The sequence below is a fragment of the Phaenicophaeus curvirostris genome, chromosome 1 (assembly GCF_032191515.1).
Source record: "Phaenicophaeus curvirostris isolate KB17595 chromosome 1, BPBGC_Pcur_1.0, whole genome shotgun sequence".
Classification (NCBI taxonomy): Eukaryota; Metazoa; Chordata; class Aves; order Cuculiformes; family Cuculidae; genus Phaenicophaeus; species Phaenicophaeus curvirostris.
In genome coordinates this window covers 370,651-389,170 of record NC_091392.1, presented here as the reverse complement: position 1 = coordinate 389,170, position 18,520 = coordinate 370,651, and the positions used below count along the sequence as shown (strand labels likewise).

At 47.9% G+C, this 18,520-nt stretch overlaps 1 protein-coding gene across 1 annotated transcript; it reads left to right on the top strand.

Moving 5' to 3' along the window:
- The first annotated feature begins 8,697 nt into the window (after nucleotides 1-8,697).
- Nucleotides 8,698-11,108, top strand: LOC138716752 (acrosin-like). The gene is made up of 5 exons (XM_069849933.1): nucleotides 8,698-8,768; nucleotides 9,192-9,383; nucleotides 9,634-9,899; nucleotides 10,223-10,368; nucleotides 10,755-11,108. Exons 1-5 carry the CDS (start codon nucleotides 8,698-8,700, stop codon nucleotides 11,106-11,108), a joined length of 1,029 nt encoding a protein of 342 aa, XP_069706034.1.
- The last annotated feature ends 7,412 nt before the right edge of the window (nucleotides 11,109-18,520 follow it).

The window sequence follows — 18,520 nt, the reverse complement described above, 5'->3', positions numbered from 1 at the left end:
AAACGATTATTTTTATAAGACTTCTTAACCATCCTGACAGCCCCCATCCTGCGAAAAGCTTATCTAACCAGTCCCAACTATCATTTTGTCGAAGTTTAAAGACTCCCTCCTTGAGCTGTTGAATGCTTGCATGAATAGATTCCGAGTGATCAGAAAGATTCATACAACACATGCCTTCAAAATCTTCACAACCATGTCCCTGTGCCAAAAGCAAAAAATCTATTGCAGCTCTATCTTGCAAGGTAGCATGTCGTACACTATCTACATCTAATAAAAGTCCAGAAAGAGCACTGCTGGTAGCATTTGTTTGTTTTGCAAGCCAGCAGCCAAGTTTATCTAGGGTTGCTAATGCTTTTGCAACTGCACCTCCCGGTATCAAAAGAGAAGCAGTAAAGCGTTGGCCAAAAGACCAAAACTCAGCATTATCATCACACTCGGGGGTATATGCGTGGATACCTCGTCTTGCCCTGTGAGAAAGGCGATGTTGTAAAATCAGGGGTTAAAACAGACAGACGTCCAAGACTACATGGTCCTCCTTTTATATGAGAGGGGATCATGGGCCATGCCCTGTCTCCACAGATAAAAAATATTCCTGGTGGTAATAGAAGGGGAGTATTGCTAGACTTGGACAAATTTGTTGCTGTATAATTACACCAAATAGCAGCGTTTTTAAAGACGGAGTGGACAGAGGAAACGTCCCATACCTTGGACTGATTTTTCCCTGTATAATTAAACCTGACACAAAAATCCATTTTTACTGATCCGAGGAGTTCAATCTCCTGTGGCTCTAGGGTGGCTAGTGGGAGATGTGGAGTCCACAAGTCCCAGCAATTCCTGGATCTGCTATTTTGAAAGAGGGTTCCCAGGAGATTCTTGGGTATTGGCCACTCATCTAGCGGCAATCCCACAAGACACGTAGAGAATGGATTATTAGGAGAGGCAGTGGCAAGACACAACGTATCTTGTCCTGTGAGATTTGCTAGTGTCACCCATATATTGACCTTGGGTGGTGCAGGCAGGAATGGGTAACTTTGCGTGTTCCCCGACATAATCATGATAAAAACTACTAATTGAGGAACAACTTTTTGCCCCTTTCTAGCTTCCAAGCAAACCGTCTTTTGCATCTTTCTTTTGTTTGATTCCAGTCTTGTTTAAGGACGGCCCATATGGCGGGTACTAGGTTTGTCCTGCTACACTCTAAATTACAGATTACAGTCTCTCGTGCCCTCTTTCCCACTAGATTAGCCCAATTTGTATACTCACATAGATATCGGTCATTCCCTAATGATTCATGCCCTGTAACAAGTAAAAGTTTTACCACATCAATCTCCTTTTCTAAACAGTCTTCACACCATCGCCTGGCAAGAGTTGCTCGGTGCCACCACTCCTTTTCACATGTATAACATTTGCACAAAACCCAAGGTTCACAAGATTTACATAAAGCACATTGTGATTCCAACGACGAGTGTTTCTCTGCCCTGGTTCATGCAGTTTTTTCGCGTTCAGTCTCTGTTATCCCGATCTTCCTTGGAAATTCATCAAGTTGTTGTCCGGGAGACTGGTCCTGAGGGTGATTGAGGTTTTCACCAGATGATTGTTGTAAGGATTCACGGAAAGGCCGCACATTCTTTGCCGGGATCCATTGGGGACATTTCTCTGTGGAGACACAAGCATAGCCTCTGCCCCATGTAACAAGAGGATATGGTCCCATGACCTTACCTGTTTCTGGGTCGCGAACCAATACCGGGGCTTTGACTCGCGCCTCGAGTGACACAACTGTATTAAAATGTCAAACAATTGGAGGGTTGTTATCTATCAAAAAACAATTTAAAAAATTAAAAACATACAAGGCTTTCTGTAAAAACACTCCTCCGGAGTGACAGTTCCTATTCCCCCTTTTTTGTTGTTGCATCAGACGTTTCAGTGATTGGTGAGAACGCTCAATCAAAGATTGACCTGTGGGGGAATGAGGGATACCAGTAATATGGGTTATGCTCCAAGAGTCAAAGAACTCTTCCGTTGCGGTTGAGATATATGCAGGGCCATTATCCGTTTTTAGCTGAGAGGGTATACCCAAAGTGGCAAAGGCACGCATCAAATGTTTACGGACGTCACGTGCTTTTTCTCCTGTGTGACAAGAAGCAAATAAGGCGTCGGAAAAGGTGTCTATAGAAGAGTGAATATATTTCAATTTGCCAAACTCCGGAAAGTGAGTTACATCCATTTGCCATAACTGTAAACTTTGTAGTCCTCTGGGATTAACTCCTCCTGCTATTGATGGAAAAGAATGTCTTTGGCAGTCAGGGCATACAGCAATGATATTAGATGCTTGCTGAGAGGTGAGGCCAAACTGTTGTTTGAGACCTCCAGCATTCTGGTGAAAAAAGGAATGGCTAAGTCTAGCCTGTGCTATGCGATCAGGCAACACCTGTACTGGTAATGTCAATAAATCGGCCCATCGATTTCCTTCTGCAATAAAGCCAGGTACAGAAGTGTGTGACCTAACACGCATAACAAAAATAGGGGCGCAGGCGAGAGTCCAAAAGAGAAATAAGCTCCTGTAACAAGGAGTCAGCTAGTGCCATAACAAAGCCATTGAAATATCAGGGCTTGAAGCTGTCGAGCGGGATTTAAAATGATCAGGTAAAAAGGCAACTCGGGAGCCCACCGATGTGCTTGTTTAAAGCTGATTGCCGTAGCGACCTTTTGTAAGGAGTTAATGGCCTTAGGGCCAAGACTGCGGTGGGAACACAAGTCAGTATCTCCCTTGAGCAGCTTGAATAAGGGGCCTAAATTCGTGTTAAAAATTCCCAACAGCTGCCAGACACAATTGATTGTGCCTAACAGTTTCTGTACATCATGTAATTTTTTTACGTCTATTCGTATCTGTAAAGGTTGCGGAATTATGGATTGAGCCCTTATATGCCAGCCCAAATATTTCCATGGTGGTGTCTTCTGAATTTTTTTCCGGCGCAATACAAAGGCCTGCCGAATCGATGGTGGTCATGACAAGGGCGATGGCTTCGTCCATGACCTCGTGGTGTTGTGCAGCCACTAGGATATCATCCATATAATGATACAGTAAAGCTCTGGGCACAGCGGCCCTGACAGGGCTGAGCACTTTAGCCACATACCACTGACAGATTGTAGGACTATTTTGCATACCTTGTGGTAGCACAACCCACTGATATCTTTGCAACGGAGCTTGCATATTAATGCTAGGAACAGAAAAAGCAAATTTAGTAGCATCACTTGGATGCAGGGAGATATTGAAAAAACAATCTTTGAGATCGATAACAGTCAAATGCCAATCCCGGAGTATCATAGTAGGGGACGGAAGGCCGGGTTGTAGGGCCCCCATGTCTTCCATAGCGTCATTAATTTTTCTAAGATCATGGAGCAAGCACCATTTGCCAGACTGGTTTTCAATAACAAAACTAGGTAAATTCCAAGGACTGGTAGAAGGCACAATTTGATCATCTCCTGTTAATCGCAAAAAAAAACCACCAAATTCATTACATACTGCTCCATTGCTCCTTGGTGTCTCTCCTGATTTCTGTTTTGCTAACAATGTTTTGATTACTTGAGGGGTACGTTCAATAATGCCATGACTTGGTAAATGGATGTCAATACTTTCTGGATAATCTATTAGATCTACTTATAAATTCAAAATATTTACCATGTGCCACTTAGCACATTCTTTTGTCATTGGGATATAAATGATTGTCAAGTCTTGGCCTAATAACTAAACACTTCTTTTTCTTCCCTCGGTGATTATCATTGTAATCATTTCAAATTTAGTGAGTATGGTTTTTGGGGTTAGTGTGGCAAAATATCCACTCAATAATTTGTAATGAAGCTTTTGAATTTTTCTCTATTATTGCCTCAATTATCCCTGAAGGTTGTCTGCACTAGGACCCAGCAATTGCTGACGAGCAACATTGGAATGTAGAGTGTTCTCACATTTTCCTAGAAAGATAACACTGTTAACTCCTTTAGACTGCTGCAAAACCGAAAGAAAGAAAAAAAAACTTAGAAAGGAAACAGAAAAAAGGAGGGGGGGGGGGTTTGAAGTGCACTCATACACATACAGTTGCATGTTTTGCTAGGTATTTTGAAACTTTTTGTTCTGAAGCCTTTCATTCCAAAGATCCCCAGGTAAATTTACCTGTTTGCCGGCTTAGTGGACATTTGAGATTGAAAGGTCCCAGAAATGTATTTTCAAGATTGATTAAAACCAGTTTTTCAGTCTTACAAACGTTTGAAGCGCTTCAAACACACAGACACACAACCACTCATTTCTCAGCTAGCTGAATACATTCATACATGTTGATTGTCACAGTTGGATCCACAATTTTTCATGTTACAAATATTTAAACTACACACGGTACCAGGAACATACAACACTTAAGATACTTATCTATGCATTATCTAATCAGGCTTATATCGATTGTCTAACAAATATTTCATTTATGGTAGATTTTTCTTTTTTTTTTTCGAGACAGCCTCTGTCTCCCCATATGACCATATGCCTATTCCCAAGCAAATTATTGATAATCATTCAAATTACAAGTTAGTAAAGCCACCCTCCAATGGTCCTTTTACGTTCCATGCTATTGTGTGATGTGCAGACGATTGCAGCACTACTGCGATGGTGCTGATCACGTCTATCTCGGTGCTGCCTCTGGTTCTTGCTCTGAGGTGAGAGCTGCTGCTTGCTCTGAGGTGAGAGCTGCTGCTCGCTGCGGAGGCGTCTGTGTTGGTACGTGCCTCTGAACCATGCTTTGCTCCTGGTTTTCTGACAATACTGTCCCGTTCTTATCCCATTTTGACTTACACCAACTGGTAAAATGTTTGCGCTTTCCACACCGAGGGCAGATTTTAGGCCCTCTCTCCTGGCGGTGCGTGTGGCAGTCTCTTTTAAAATGTCTCTCCTTGCCGTGTCTCTAACAAAACGTATTTCTGTCCCAGATTACAGTCAGGGCAGCAGCTACCAGCTGTGCTTGATAGGTAAGTGATCCCACCTCTTGTTGTAGGAGTTTGCAGACTGCACCACATCTTTCTACATTCATCATTAGGATTTTTTGTCACAGATTGCAAAATTAAGGTTTCTGTAACTGCTCAGTTGTCTACCTGCTTGTCGAGCACAGCCTTTGATGTATCTATAAACACCATATAAAAGTCATGCCTGTTCCAACTTTCCAACATCCAGTATCTTTATAAGTGTTTATAACTGTCTTGATTCTTGAACTGCTACCAACGTTGTTTAATTGAGCTCCTACTGTGCCCCCACCGGCTTGAGCCCGTTGGTCTGAGGGACAGTGACGGGGAGGGTTGGGCTCCTTGTCGGTGTCTATCGGACCCTCTTGGAGAGGATAGTTTGGAGGATTTTCACCACTGCCTCTTCATTATCTTTAAAAAGTGTGGAACCCATTCCTCCCCCGACCGCCGCTACTTGCCTGTAGCGGATCTTTGACTCCGGAGTCTTCTTTATTTGGACGCGCGTCTTACTCCAATCTTCAGCAATGCCGGAAAGCCATCAGCAATGCCGGAAAGTCATCAGCAGTGCCGGAAAATCTTCAGCAGTGCCGGAAAAATCTTCGGCACCGCGTCAGTGCCGGAAAGTTTTCGGCCGGTCCTTCCACCCTCTACCGCGTCTTCAGTCGTTCAGAGCAACTTCGGCAAGCAATCTGAGGGTCCCTGTTCGGGCGCCACTCGTTGACAGGAGCATGGAACCAAAACGCAGAGATCAATGTGATCAGCGAGTGTTCACTTTATTGAGCTTAGCTGTTTCTTTATAAACCCTTTTTGGTTACGCAACTGGGTGCCCACGAGGGTATCTACAGTGTATTATTGGTTAAAGGTAGCTGTCCATAAGGCTATTACTAATCTATTATTGGCTAAACTACTGCACATGCTAAGAAACCAAGTTCTACTGAACTTAAATACGTTGACAGTTCTCTTCAATTGTTTTTCTTTCAGCCGGTGCTGGTTCCCACAGAAGTAGCCACTACATTCCTCCCAACTGGCCCCTGTTTATCTTTCGGCTCTCTGTTTCAAGGCCTTGTTAGAGTTGTTCAGTATTAAACAATCTCACAGCATCCAGGCCTTGTTCTGTGTAAAATGTTCCGACACGGGGCAATCTGCATTTTCAATCCAGACTGGGGAATGAGGAGATTGGGAGCAGCCCTGAGGAGAAGGACTTGGGGTGATGGGGGAGGAGAAGCTCCACAGGAGCCACAACGTGCGCTCCCAGCCCAGAATCCTCCTGGGCTGCATCCAGAGAACGTGGCCAGCAGGGAGGGAGGGGATTGTCCCCTCTGCTCCTCTCTGGGAGACCTCAGCTGGAGGGTTGGGGCCAGGGCTGGAACCCTCAGCAGGAGAAGGAGATGGAGATGTTGGAACGGGGCCAGAGGAGGCTACAAAGATGATCCGAGAGCAGGAGCACCTCCCATGTGAGGACAGGCTGAGAGAGTTGGGGTGGTTCAGCCTGGAGAAGAGAAGGTTCCGGGGAGACCTTATAGCAACCTCCCAGTCACTGTTGGATAGAAGCACTCTCCGATGCATTTTGTAACCTACAGGTCTCTTTTTATCTAGTTTAGAGTTTGCAATTTCCCCCCTCAAGGCTGTTTGAAGTTTGAGCAACCAGATCCAGCTTTGAGCAACCGAGCAGCCTGATCCAGTGGGAGGCGTCCCTGCCCATGGCAGGGGTGTTGGAACTGGATGATCTTTAAGGTCCCTTCATCCCAAACCATTCTGTGATTCCATGGTATGAACCGAAAGGCTTTCCCAGCCTGCACCATTCCGGGATCCCCTATCCAGCACGGCCCCTGCTGAGGCTGTTGTGTGGTGGACTGCAAACCCAGCCATTCCCTATGGAATTCCTCCTCATGTCCAGTCTAACTCTGCCCCTCTCCAGTTTATCCCCACTGCCCCTCGTCCTATCCCCAAAAGCCTTTGTGAACAGTCCCTCCCCAGCTTTCTTGGAGCCCCTTCAGGTACTGGAAGGTCTCTCTAAGGTCTCCTTGGAGCCTTCTCTTCTCCAGGCTGAACAACCCCAACTCTCTCAGCCTGTTGTCATACAGGAGGTTCTGCAGCCCTCGCATCATCCTTGGAGCCTCCTCTGGACTCATTCCAATAGCTCCATCTGCTTCTTCTGGTCAGGATTCCAGAAGTGGACCCAACCCTGCAGCTGAGGCCTCACCAGAGAGAAATAGAGGGGCAGAATCCCCTCCCTCCCTGCTGGCCAAGCTCTTTGGATGCAGCAGGAGAGCTCAGAGCCAGGTGCTGGTGCCTGATCCCAGGCTGCCCACACACACCACCCCTCAGAGCATTTTGTAGGGGATTTTGGGGTGTCCAACCCCACCTCCTGCCTCCCCTCCCGCTTGGAACACCCCATGTCCCCCCCCAGACCCGAGTTCCCCAGACCCAGCCCCCAGAAGCAGCCGCTCTGTGACATCAGCTTGGGGCCACGGGCTCTGCGGGCGGCGTGGGCGCTACGGGCCGTGTGTGGGCTGGTGCTCTGCTGGACACCAGCTCTCGGATCTTCATCTCCCTCGTGTCGCTGGCACCATGAAGATGCTCCTCGCCTTCCTCCTGCTGGCCCTGTGCCAGCCGGCGCAGGCATCGTGGGAGACCTGCGAGTGAGTGGCACAGGGTGTTGGGCACAACAACCCCAGGGAACGCTCCAGGCGTGGGGAAAAGCGGAGGAAAAGGACCTGGGGTGCTGGTCGGCAGCAGCAGAAGAGGAACCGGCAGGGGCCCAGGTGGCCAAAAAGGCCAATAGCCTCCTGGCTTGGACCAGCCGTGGTGTGGCCAGGGGTAGCAGGGAAGGGATTGTCCTCTTGGCTCAGCGCTGGGGAGGCTGCACCTCAAATCCTAGGTTCAGGTTTGGGCTCCTCGCTCTAAGAAAGACCTTGAGGGGCTGGAGTTTGTCCGGAGAAGGGAACGGAGCTGGGGAAGGGGCTGGAGAACAGGAGTTCTGGGAGCGGCTGAGGGACCTGGGGCTGTTTAGTCTGGAGAAGAGGAGGCTTAAGAGGAGACCTCATCGCTCTCTGCAGCTCCCAGAAAGGAGGTTGTGCTGAGGCGAGTTGTTGTGTTCTCCCCAGGGACAAGCAACAGAACAAGAGGGAAGGGACTCAGGTTGTGCCAGAGGAGCCTTAGATGGATACTAGGAAAAAATTCTTTACTGAAATAGCGATGAAGCCCTGGCAGAGGGTGTGGTGGAGTCTCCATCCCTGGAGGTGTTAAGAAAACGTGTTGGGGTGACACATTGGGACGTGGCTTAGTAGGCACAGCTGGTGTTGTGTGGATGGTTGAACTGGATGATCTTCGAGTTCTTTCCCAACCTCAACGATTCTGTGCCCTTCCCAGAGAGCCTGTGCTGCCACCCTTGGGGTTTCCCTGCTGGCTCTGGGCAGGCAGAGCTCGGAACCACACACACCACCCCAGCAGAGCGTTTTGTAGGGGATTTTGGGGTGTCCAACCCCACCTCCTGCCTCCCCTCCCACTTGGAACACCCCATGTCCCCCCCCAGCCCCGAGTTCCCCGGACCCAGCCCCCAGAAGCAGCCGCTCTGTGACATCAGCTTGGGGCCACGGGCTCTGCGGGCGGCGTGGGCGCTACGGGCAGCGTGTCGGCTGGTGCTCTGCTGGACACCAGCTCTCGGATCTTCATCTCCCTCGTGTCGCTGGCACCATGAAGGTTCCCTTAGTCCTCATCCTCCTGGCCTTGTTCTGGCCAGCACAGGGCTCCTGGGACACCTGCGAGTGAGTGGAACAGGCTGGGAGGGATCTTGGGCAACGCTGCTGGGCTTCACTGGAGGATGCTCTCTTCCCAACAGCTTCACCAACCCCATGTGGTTCCTTCTCCAACCCCATGTTGTTCTTTCTCCAACTCCATGTGGTTCCTTCTCCAGTCCCATATCGTTCCTTCTCCAGCTTCATGTGGTTCCTTCTCTAACTCCATGTGGTTCCTTCTCCAACCCCATGTGGTTCCTGACATTCTTCTCCATTTCCCAGGCTGCTAAGGGCTCCCTAAGAGCTAAAGCAGAGACAGAGGTGGACACCTGGGTGCCCCACAGGGTTCCTTGGCTCCGTGCTCCACACAGCGTTGCCGGCTGGGGAGGGAAGGTGCCTGCCCTTCAGCCCCAAGTCTCAAGCAGGACAGTAACGAGTTTCTGGTTTCCACAGGACCTGTGGACTCCGTCCCTTGGCTTACGGCACCGGGCGAGTGGTTGGAGGCAAAAATGCACAGCTGGGTTCCTGGCCATGGATTGTGAGCGTCCAGCAGGTGTTCAAGACACACTTGGCCCCCGTGTGCGGAGGGACCATCATCCACCCCCAGTGGGTGCTGACAGCCGCCCACTGCTTCGTCAATACCCAGTAAGGAGGAGCAGGGGACAGGGAGATCCCTCAAACCCTGGCAGACGCCCTTTTTCTGCATCCAGAAAAAGGCTGGGCTTGTGTCACTGCATTCCCGATGCCTCCATCTCCATGATTCTTCTCCTCCGGGCGTCTTGGGGCAGTCGCACCCTCCCTAGATGCTCTCCTCTCCCACTTGGGAAGCAGGAGGCAGGGAAGCTGCAGCGCGTGGCTCCTCTCCCTCTCACTTCTCTCTCCATCCACCTTCCAGGCACGTCCCAGCGTGGCGCGTGGTGGCCGGAACCACCTCGTTGACTCGCCCGGGTCCCGAGGAACAAGTGCGCTATGTCAGGCGGATCATCATCCACGAAGACTATTACAACATCACTCAGAGGAACGACATCGCCCTGATGGAGCTCTACGAGCCCTTCCACTGCGGCCTCTACGTGCAGCTCGCCTGCGTCCCCGACTTCTCCCTGCAGCTCTGGCAGCTGAGAAGCTGCTACGTCAGCGGCTGGGGGGTCACCACGGCCAGATGTGAGTTCCCCAGACGTATTTGTGTCCTGGGAGGTGGTGGAGTCCCCTCCCCTGGAGGAGTTTAAGGGGCGGGTGGACGAGGTGCTGAGGGACATGGGTTAGTGATTGATGGGAATGGTTGGACTCGATGATCCGATGGGTCTTTTCCAACCTGGTGATTCTATGAGCTGCGTCCGGGGAGGTGGGAATGAGCTGCCAACCAGAGCAGGGTGGAAGGGGAACACCACAGCGATGCCGCTGCCAATGCAAAGCCAAGCCCTGGGGAAGAGAGGAGGAGAACTGGTGGCATGTGCTGGGGGTTCATTCCTGTCTTGTCCCCACAGCTTCTGGAGCACTGCCGGTGCTGCAGGAGGCCCGCGTCCACCTCATCGACACCCAAGTCTGTAACAGCAGCGGGTGGTACAGGGGCGCCGTCCACCCCCACAACCTGTGTGCGGGCTACGCGCAGGGTGGCATCGACACCTGCCAGGTAGGAGGGTGATCCCAGTCCCTAGCATGTCCCCCTCCCACCGCGGGGTCCCCATCGCTCCGGGGGTCACCTCCTCGTCTCCAGCTGCTGCTCCATGCTCAGCGTCCAGTTGTCCCACAGCACTGTGACTCTGCAAGAAAGTTCATCCCATGTTCTCAGCATGCAGGGACCAACCCTGGAACATCCCTCTGCCCCACAGCCAGGAGAGAACCTGCCTGAGAGTCCCACAAACACCTCCCCAACCACGTTCTGTTGGCTCCAGCACTCTAGGAGAACCTTTCTGGGCAGGGAACACAGCTCTGGCAACTGCTGGCAGAGAGCAGGAGCAGATCCCTGGGGCTTACGGAGCCCCCAGCACCCTCTGAATCCTCTTTTCTTCTCCGCAGGGGGACAGCGGGGGTCCTCTGGTCTGCCAAGATCCCTCTACTGACCACTTCTGGCTGGTGGGGGTGACCAGCTTTGGGACAGGCTGTGCCCGAGCCCATCGTCCCGGGGTCTACACCGCCACGCAGCATTTCCGTGACTGGATCCTGGGGGTGATGAAGCGCTACTCGGCTCCAGCGGCACCTGCATCGGAACGCACTTGGAGCCACTTTCCAACCACGACAAACCCTGTGGAGATAACCCCAGCGACGGAGCCGAGCGCTTTCAGCGCCTGCCCGATTCCAATCAACAAGCTGGTGGACTTCTTCACTAAGGTGATGGAGCTCCTGCAGGTCCTGACAGGTCGAAGGACCTGAGAACAGGGGGAAGAGGATGCAGGGCAGGCTGAATGATGCCACCACCACGTTGTGCTGGGCCGCTGGCTGCTGCTCCACAGGCAGCCTTGAGGTCCCAGACCTGCTTGGTCCTGCCCTCCCACCTCAAGCTCCCCATCCAAGCCTACGATGGCTGGTTGTGTTTTGTTAAGATGTTGTTTCTAGTCTGTTCTCTGGGTAGCAATAAATAGTTTTCACAGCAAACTCTGCTTCAGCCTCATTCTGTCTCCTGGGCGAGGCAATGTCTCCATCGTGGTAGCTGCACACGGTGAGAAGGGCACGAATGGAAAGTCTCACTCCAAAGGGGACCCCGTGCCTGGTTGGACAAGAGGGAGAGAAGAAGGGAATGGTAGTTCCAGGGGCTGGAGGTCTTCAGAGAATCACAGGACGGTTTGGGTTGGAAGGGACCTCAATGACCCCAATGAAGGCCAGGTTGGATAGAGCTTTGAGCACTCTGACTCAGTGGGAGGTGTCCCTGCCCACGGCAGGAGGGTTGGAACTGGCTGGGCTTTGAGGTCCCTTCCAACCCAAACCATTCCATGACTCTGTGATTTACAGGATTCCAGTTTAATGAGTGAAGGAGTGAATTATTTGTTAAGAGGTGTGCAGGCTTGAGCTTCCAGATCTGACAAGTGCTATGGTTATTTACAATATCCTGCTTATCTGACACAGTTTGGGGAAGAACACGCATAACTGAAAGGTAGAAAAACTGCCCTGCCGGGACGGGAGGAACCAAGCGGTCAAATCAATATGATTGATAAAGCCAGGTCAACTTTATTCAAAAGAAGTTAGGTTATATACTTTCCTTATTGCTGCGAATAAGAGACGGGACAATAGCCTGATGCAAGCAAGTGTCAGATTTATTGCGTTTAAAACACATTTTTATAGTGGTTACAAGATGCGTGTTTCAAACCGATTGGTTTTTACCCTGAACTAGGCAATCACAGATTGGTTAATTGAAATGAGCCTTTTTTAAGCATCTACTTGCTTTAGCAACAGCAACAGTTTCTCTTATCTACTTGCTTTCAGCAACTGCAGCAGCTCCTCTCATCAAGGCCACTGCCTCACAACCGCAGACGCCCGTGCTCATCCGCACAGAGCCAGTAGTCTCTATTCCTTTCTAAACAAAAACATTATCTCACTCCTCCCAGGGTCTCCGTCCAACAAGTTCCAGCACGTCCTGTTTTATCAACTGGTCTGTACTGGGGGCTTTCTTGAAGCCAGGCAAATCGTGTCCTACATCTCCCCCTTCCTGTTGCACAATAAAAATTCTCTTCACAGAACGTGTTATTAATCCTTGTAAGCATTGCAACAAACATGGCAAAAATAACAACAAAAGAATAAAAACGACTAAAACATAAACGATTATTTTTATAAGACTTCTTAACCATCCTGACAGCCCCCATCCTGCGAAAAGCTTATCTAACCAGTCCCAACTATCATTTTGTCGAAGTTTAAAGACTCCCTCCTTGAGCTGTTGAATGCTTGCATGAATAGATTCCGAGTGATCAGAAAGATTCATACAACACATGCCTTCAAAATCTTCACAACCATGTCCCTGTGCCAAAAGCAAAAAATCTATTGCAGCTCTATCTTGCAAGGTAGCATGTCGTACACTATCTACATCTAATAAAAGTCCAGAAAGAGCACTGCTGGTAGCATTTGTTTGTTTTGCAAGCCAGCAGCCAAGTTTATCTAGGGTTGCTAATGCTTTTGCAACTGCGCCTCCCGGTATCAAAAGAGAAGCAGTAAAGCGTTGGCCAAAAGACCAAAACTCAGCATTATCATCACACTCGGGGGTATATGCGTGGATACCTCGTCTTGCCCTGTGAGAAAGGCGATGTTGTAAAATCAGGGGTTAAAACAGACAGACGTCCAAGACTACATGGTCCTCCTTTTATATGAGAGGGGATCATGGGCCATGCCCTGTCTCCACAGATAAAAAATATTCCTGGTGGTAATAGAAGGGGAGTATTGCTAGACTTGGACAAATTTGTTGCTGTATAATTACACCAAATAGCAGCGTTTTTAAAGACGGAGTGGACAGAGGAAACGTCCCATACCTTGGACTGATTTTTCCCTGTATAATTAAACCTGACACAAAAATCCATTTTTACTGATCCGAGGAGTTCAATCTCCTGTGGCTCTAGGGTGGCTAGTGGGAGATGTGGAGTCCACAAGTCCCAGCAATTCCTGGATCTGCTATTTTGAAAGAGGGTTCCCAGGAGATTCTTGGGTATTGGCCACTCATCTAGCGGCAATCCCACAAGACACGTAGAGAATGGATTATTAGGAGAGGCAGTGGCAAGACACAACGTATCTTGTCCTGTGAGATTTGCTAGTGTCACCCATATATTGACCTTGGGTGGTGCAGGCAGGAATGGGTAACTTTGCGTGTTCCCCGACATAATCATGATAAAAACTACTAATTGAGGAACAACTTTTTGCCCCTTTCTAGCTTCCAAGCAAACCGTCTTTTGCATCTTTCTTTTGTTTGATTCCAGTCTTGTTTAAGGACGGCCCATATGGCGGGTACTAGGTTTGTCCTGCTACACTCTAAATTACAGATTACAGTCTCTCGTGCCCTCTTTCCCACTAGATTAGCCCAATTTATATACTCACATAGATATCGGTCATTCCCTAATGATTCATGCCCTGTAACAAGTAAAAGTTTTACCACATCAATCTCCTTTTCTAAACAGTCTTCACACCATCGCCTGGCAAGAGTTGCTCGGTGCCACCACTCCTTTTCACATGTATAACATTTGCACAAAACCCAAGGTTCACAAGATTTACATAAAGCACATTGTGATTCCAACGACGAGTGTTTCTCTGCCCTGGTTCATGCAGTTTTTTCGCGTTCAGTCTCTGTTATCCCGATCTTCCTTGGAAATTCATCAAGTTGTTGTCCGGGAGACTGGTCCTGAGGGTGATTGAGGTTTTCACCAGATGATTGTTGTAAGGATTCACGGAAAGGCCGCACATTCTTTGCCGGGATCCATTGGGGACATTTCTCTGTGGAGACACAAGCATAGCCTCTGCCCCATGTAACAAGAGGATATGGTCCCATGACCTTACCTGTTTCTGGGTCGCGAACCAATACCGGGGCTTTGACTCGCGCCTCGAGTGACACAACTGTATTAAAATGTCAAACAATTGGAGGGTTGTTATCTATCAAAAAACAATTTAAAAAATTAAAAACATACAAGGCTTTCTGTAAAAACACTCCTCCGGAGTGACAGTTCCTATTCCCCCTTTTTTGTTGTTGCATCAGACGTTTCAGTGATTGGTGAGAACGCTCAATCAAAGATTGACCTGTGGGGGAATGAGGGATACCAGTAATATGGGTTATGCTCCAAGAGTCAAAGAACTCTTCCGTTGCGGTTGAGATATATGCAGGGCCATTATCCGTTTTTAGCTGAGAGGGTATACCCAAAGTGGCAAAGGCACGCATCAAATGTTTACGGACGTCACGTGCTTTTTCTCCTGTGTGACAAGAAGCAAATAAGGCGTCGGAAAAGGTGTCTATAGAAGAGTGAATATATTTCAATTTGCCAAACTCCGGAAAGTGAGTTACATCCATTTGCCATAACTGTAAACTTTGTAGTCCTCTGGGATTAACTCCTCCTGCTATTGATGGAAAAGAATGTCTTTGGCAGTCAGGGCATACAGCAATGATATTAGATGCTTGCTGAGAGGTGAGGCCAAACTGTTGTTTGAGACCTCCAGCATTCTGGTGAAAAAAGGAATGGCTAAGTCTAGCCTGTGCTATGCGATCAGGCAACACCTGTACTGGTAATGTCAATAAATCGGCCCATCGATTTCCTTCTGCAATAAAGCCAGGTACAGAAGTGTGTGACCTAACACACATAACAAAAATAGGGGCGCAGGCGAGAGTCCAAAAGAGAAATAAGCTCCTGTAACAAGGAGTCAGCTAGTGCCATAACAAAGCCATTGAAATATCAGGGCTTGAAGCTGTCGAGCGGGATTTAAAATGATCAGGTAAAAAGGCAACTCGGGAGCCCACCGATGTGCTTGTTTAAAGCTGATTGCCGTAGCGACCTTTTGTAAGGAGTTAATGGCCTTAGGGCCAAGACTGCGGTGGGAACACAAGTCAGTATCTCCCTTGAGCAGCTTGAATAAGGGGCCTAAATTCGTGTTAAAAATTCCCAACAGCTGCCAGACACAATTGATTGTGCCTAACAGTTTCTGTACATCATGTAATTTTTTTACGTCTATTCGTATCTGTAAAGGTTGCGGAATTATGGATTGAGCCCTTATATGCCAGCCCAAATATTTCCATGGTGGTGTCTTCTGAATTTTTTTCCGGCGCAATACAAAGGCCTGCCGAATCGATGGTGGTCATGACAAGGGCGACGGCTTCGTCCATGACCTCGTGGTGTTGTGCAGCCACTAGGATATCATCCATATAATGATACAGTAAAGCTCTGGGCACAGCGGCCCTGACAGGGCTGAGCACTTTAGCCACATACCACTGACAGATTGTAGGACTATTTTGCATACCTTGTGGTAGCACAACCCACTGATATCTTTGCAACGGAGCTTGCATATTAATGCTAGGAACAGAAAAAGCAAATTTAGTAGCATCACTTGGATGCAGGGAGATATTGAAAAAACAATCTTTGAGATCGATAACAGTCAAATGCCAATCCCGGAGTATCATAGTAGGGGACGGAAGGCCAGGTTGTAGGGCCCCCATGTCTTCCATAGCGTCATTAATTTTTCTAAGATCATGGAGCAAGCACCATTTGCCAGACTGGTTTTCAATAACAAAACTAGGTAAATTCCAAGGACTGGTAGAAGGCACAATTTGATCATCTCCTGTTAATCGCAAAAAAAAAAACCAAATTCATTACATACTGCTCCATTGCTCCTTGGTGTCTCTCCTGATTTCTGTTTTGCTAACAATGTTTTGATTACTTGAGGGGTACGTTCAATAATGCCATGACTTGGTAAATGGATGTCAATACTTTCTGGATAATCTATTAGATCTACTTATAAATTCAAAATATTTACCATGTGCCACTTAGCACATTCTTTTGTCATTGGGATATAAATGATTGTCAAGTCTTGGCCTAATAACTAAACACTTCTTTTTCTTCCCTCGGTGATTATCATTGTAATCATTTCAAATTTAGTGAGTATGGTTTTTGGGGTTAGTGTGGCAAAATATCCACTCAATAATTTGTAATGAAGCTTTTGAATTTTTCTCTATTATTGCCTCAATTATCCCTGAAGGTTGTCTGCACTAGGACCCAGCAATTGCTGACGAGCAACATTGGAATGTAGAGTGTTCTCACATTTTCCTAGAAAGATAACACTGTTAACTCCTTTAGACTGCTGCAAAACCGAAAGAAAGAAAAAAAAACTTAGAAAGGAAACAGAAAAAAGGAGGGGGGGGGGGTTTGAAGTGCACTCATACACATACAGTTGCATGTTTTGCTAGGTATTTTGAAACTTTTTGTTCTGAAGCCTTTCATTCCAAAGATCCCCAGGTAAATTTACCTGTTTGCCGGCTTAGTGGACATTTGAGATTGAAAGGTCCCAGAAATGTATTTTCAAGATTGATTAAAACCAGTTTTTCAGTCTTACAAACGTTTGAAGCGCTTCAAACACACAGACACACAACCACTCATTTCTCAGCTAGCTGAATACATTCATACATGTTGATTGTCACAGTTGGATCCACAATTTTTCATGTTACAAATATTTAAACTACACACGGTACCAGGAACATACAACACTTAAGATACTTATCTATGCATTATCTAATCAGGCTTATATCGATTGTCTAACAAATATTTCATTTATGGTAGATTTTTCTTTTTTTTTTTCGAGACAGCCTCTGTCTCCCCATATGACCATATGCCTATTCCCAAGCAAATTATTGATAATCATTCAAATTACAAGTTAGTAAAGCCACCCTCCAATGGTCCTTTTACGTTCCATGCTATTGTGTGATGTGCAGACGATTGCAGCACTACTGCGATGGTGCTGATCACGTCTATCTCGGTGCTGCCTCTGGTTCTTGCTCTGAGGTGAGAGCTGCTGCTTGCTCTGAGGTGAGAGCTGCTGCTCGCTGCGGAGGCGTCTGTGTTGGTACGTGCCTCTGAACCATGCTTTGCTCCTGGTTTTCTGACAATACTGTCCCGTTCTTATCCCATTTTGACTTACACCAACTGGTAAAATGTTTGCGCTTTCCACACCGAGGGCAGATTTTAGGCCCTCTCTCCTGGCGGTGCGTGTGGCAGTCTCTTTTAAAATGTCTCTCCTTGCCGTGTCTCTAACAAAACGTATTTCTGTCCCAGATTACAGTCAGGGCAGCAGCTACCAGCTGTGCTTGATAGGTAAGTGATCCCACCTCTTGTTGTAGGAGTTTGCAGACTGCACCACATCTTTCTACATTCATCATTAGGATTTTTTGTCACAGATTGCAAAATTAAGGTTTCTGTAACTGCTCAGTTGTCTACCTGCTTGTCGAGCACAGCCTTTGATGTATCTATAAACACCATATAAAAGTCATGCCTGTTCCAACTTTCCAACATCCAGTATCTTTATAAGTGTTTATAACTGTCTTGATTCTTGAACTGCTACCAACGTTGTTTAATTGAGCTCCTACTGTGCCCCCACCGGCTTGAGCCCGTTGGTCTGAGGGACAGTGACGGGGAGGGTTGGGCTCCTTGTCGGTGTCTATCGGACCCTCTTGGAGAGGATAGTTTGGAGGATTTTCACCACTGCCTCTTCATTATCTTTAAAAAGTGTGGAACCCATTCCTCCCCCGACCGCCGCTACTTGCCTGTAGCGGATCTTTGACTCCGGAGTCTTCTTTATTTGGACGCGCGTCTTACTCCAATCTTCAGCAATGCCGGAAAGCCATCAGCAATGCCGGAAAGTCATCAGCAGTGCCGGAAAATCTTCAGCAGTGCCGGAAAAATCTTCGGCACCGCGTCAGTGCCGGAAAGTTTTCGGCCGGTCCTTCCACCCTCTACCGCGTCTTCAGTCGTTCAGAGCAACTTCGGCAAGCAATCTGAGGGTCCCTGTTCGGGCGCCACTCGTTGACAGGAGCATGGAACCAAAACGCAGAGATCAATGTGATCAGCGAGTGTTCACTTTATTGAGCTTAGCTGTTTCTTTATAAACCCTTTTTGGTTACGCAACTGGGTGCCCACGAGGGTATCTACAGTGTATTATTGGTTAAAGGTAGCTGTCCATAAGGCTATTACTAATCTATTATTGGCTAAACTACTGCACATGCTAAGAAACCAAGTTCTACTGAACTTAAATACGTTGACAGTTCTCTTCAATTGTTTTTCTTTCAGCCGGTGCTGGTTCCCACAGAAGTAGCCACTACATTCCTCCCAACTGGCCCCTGT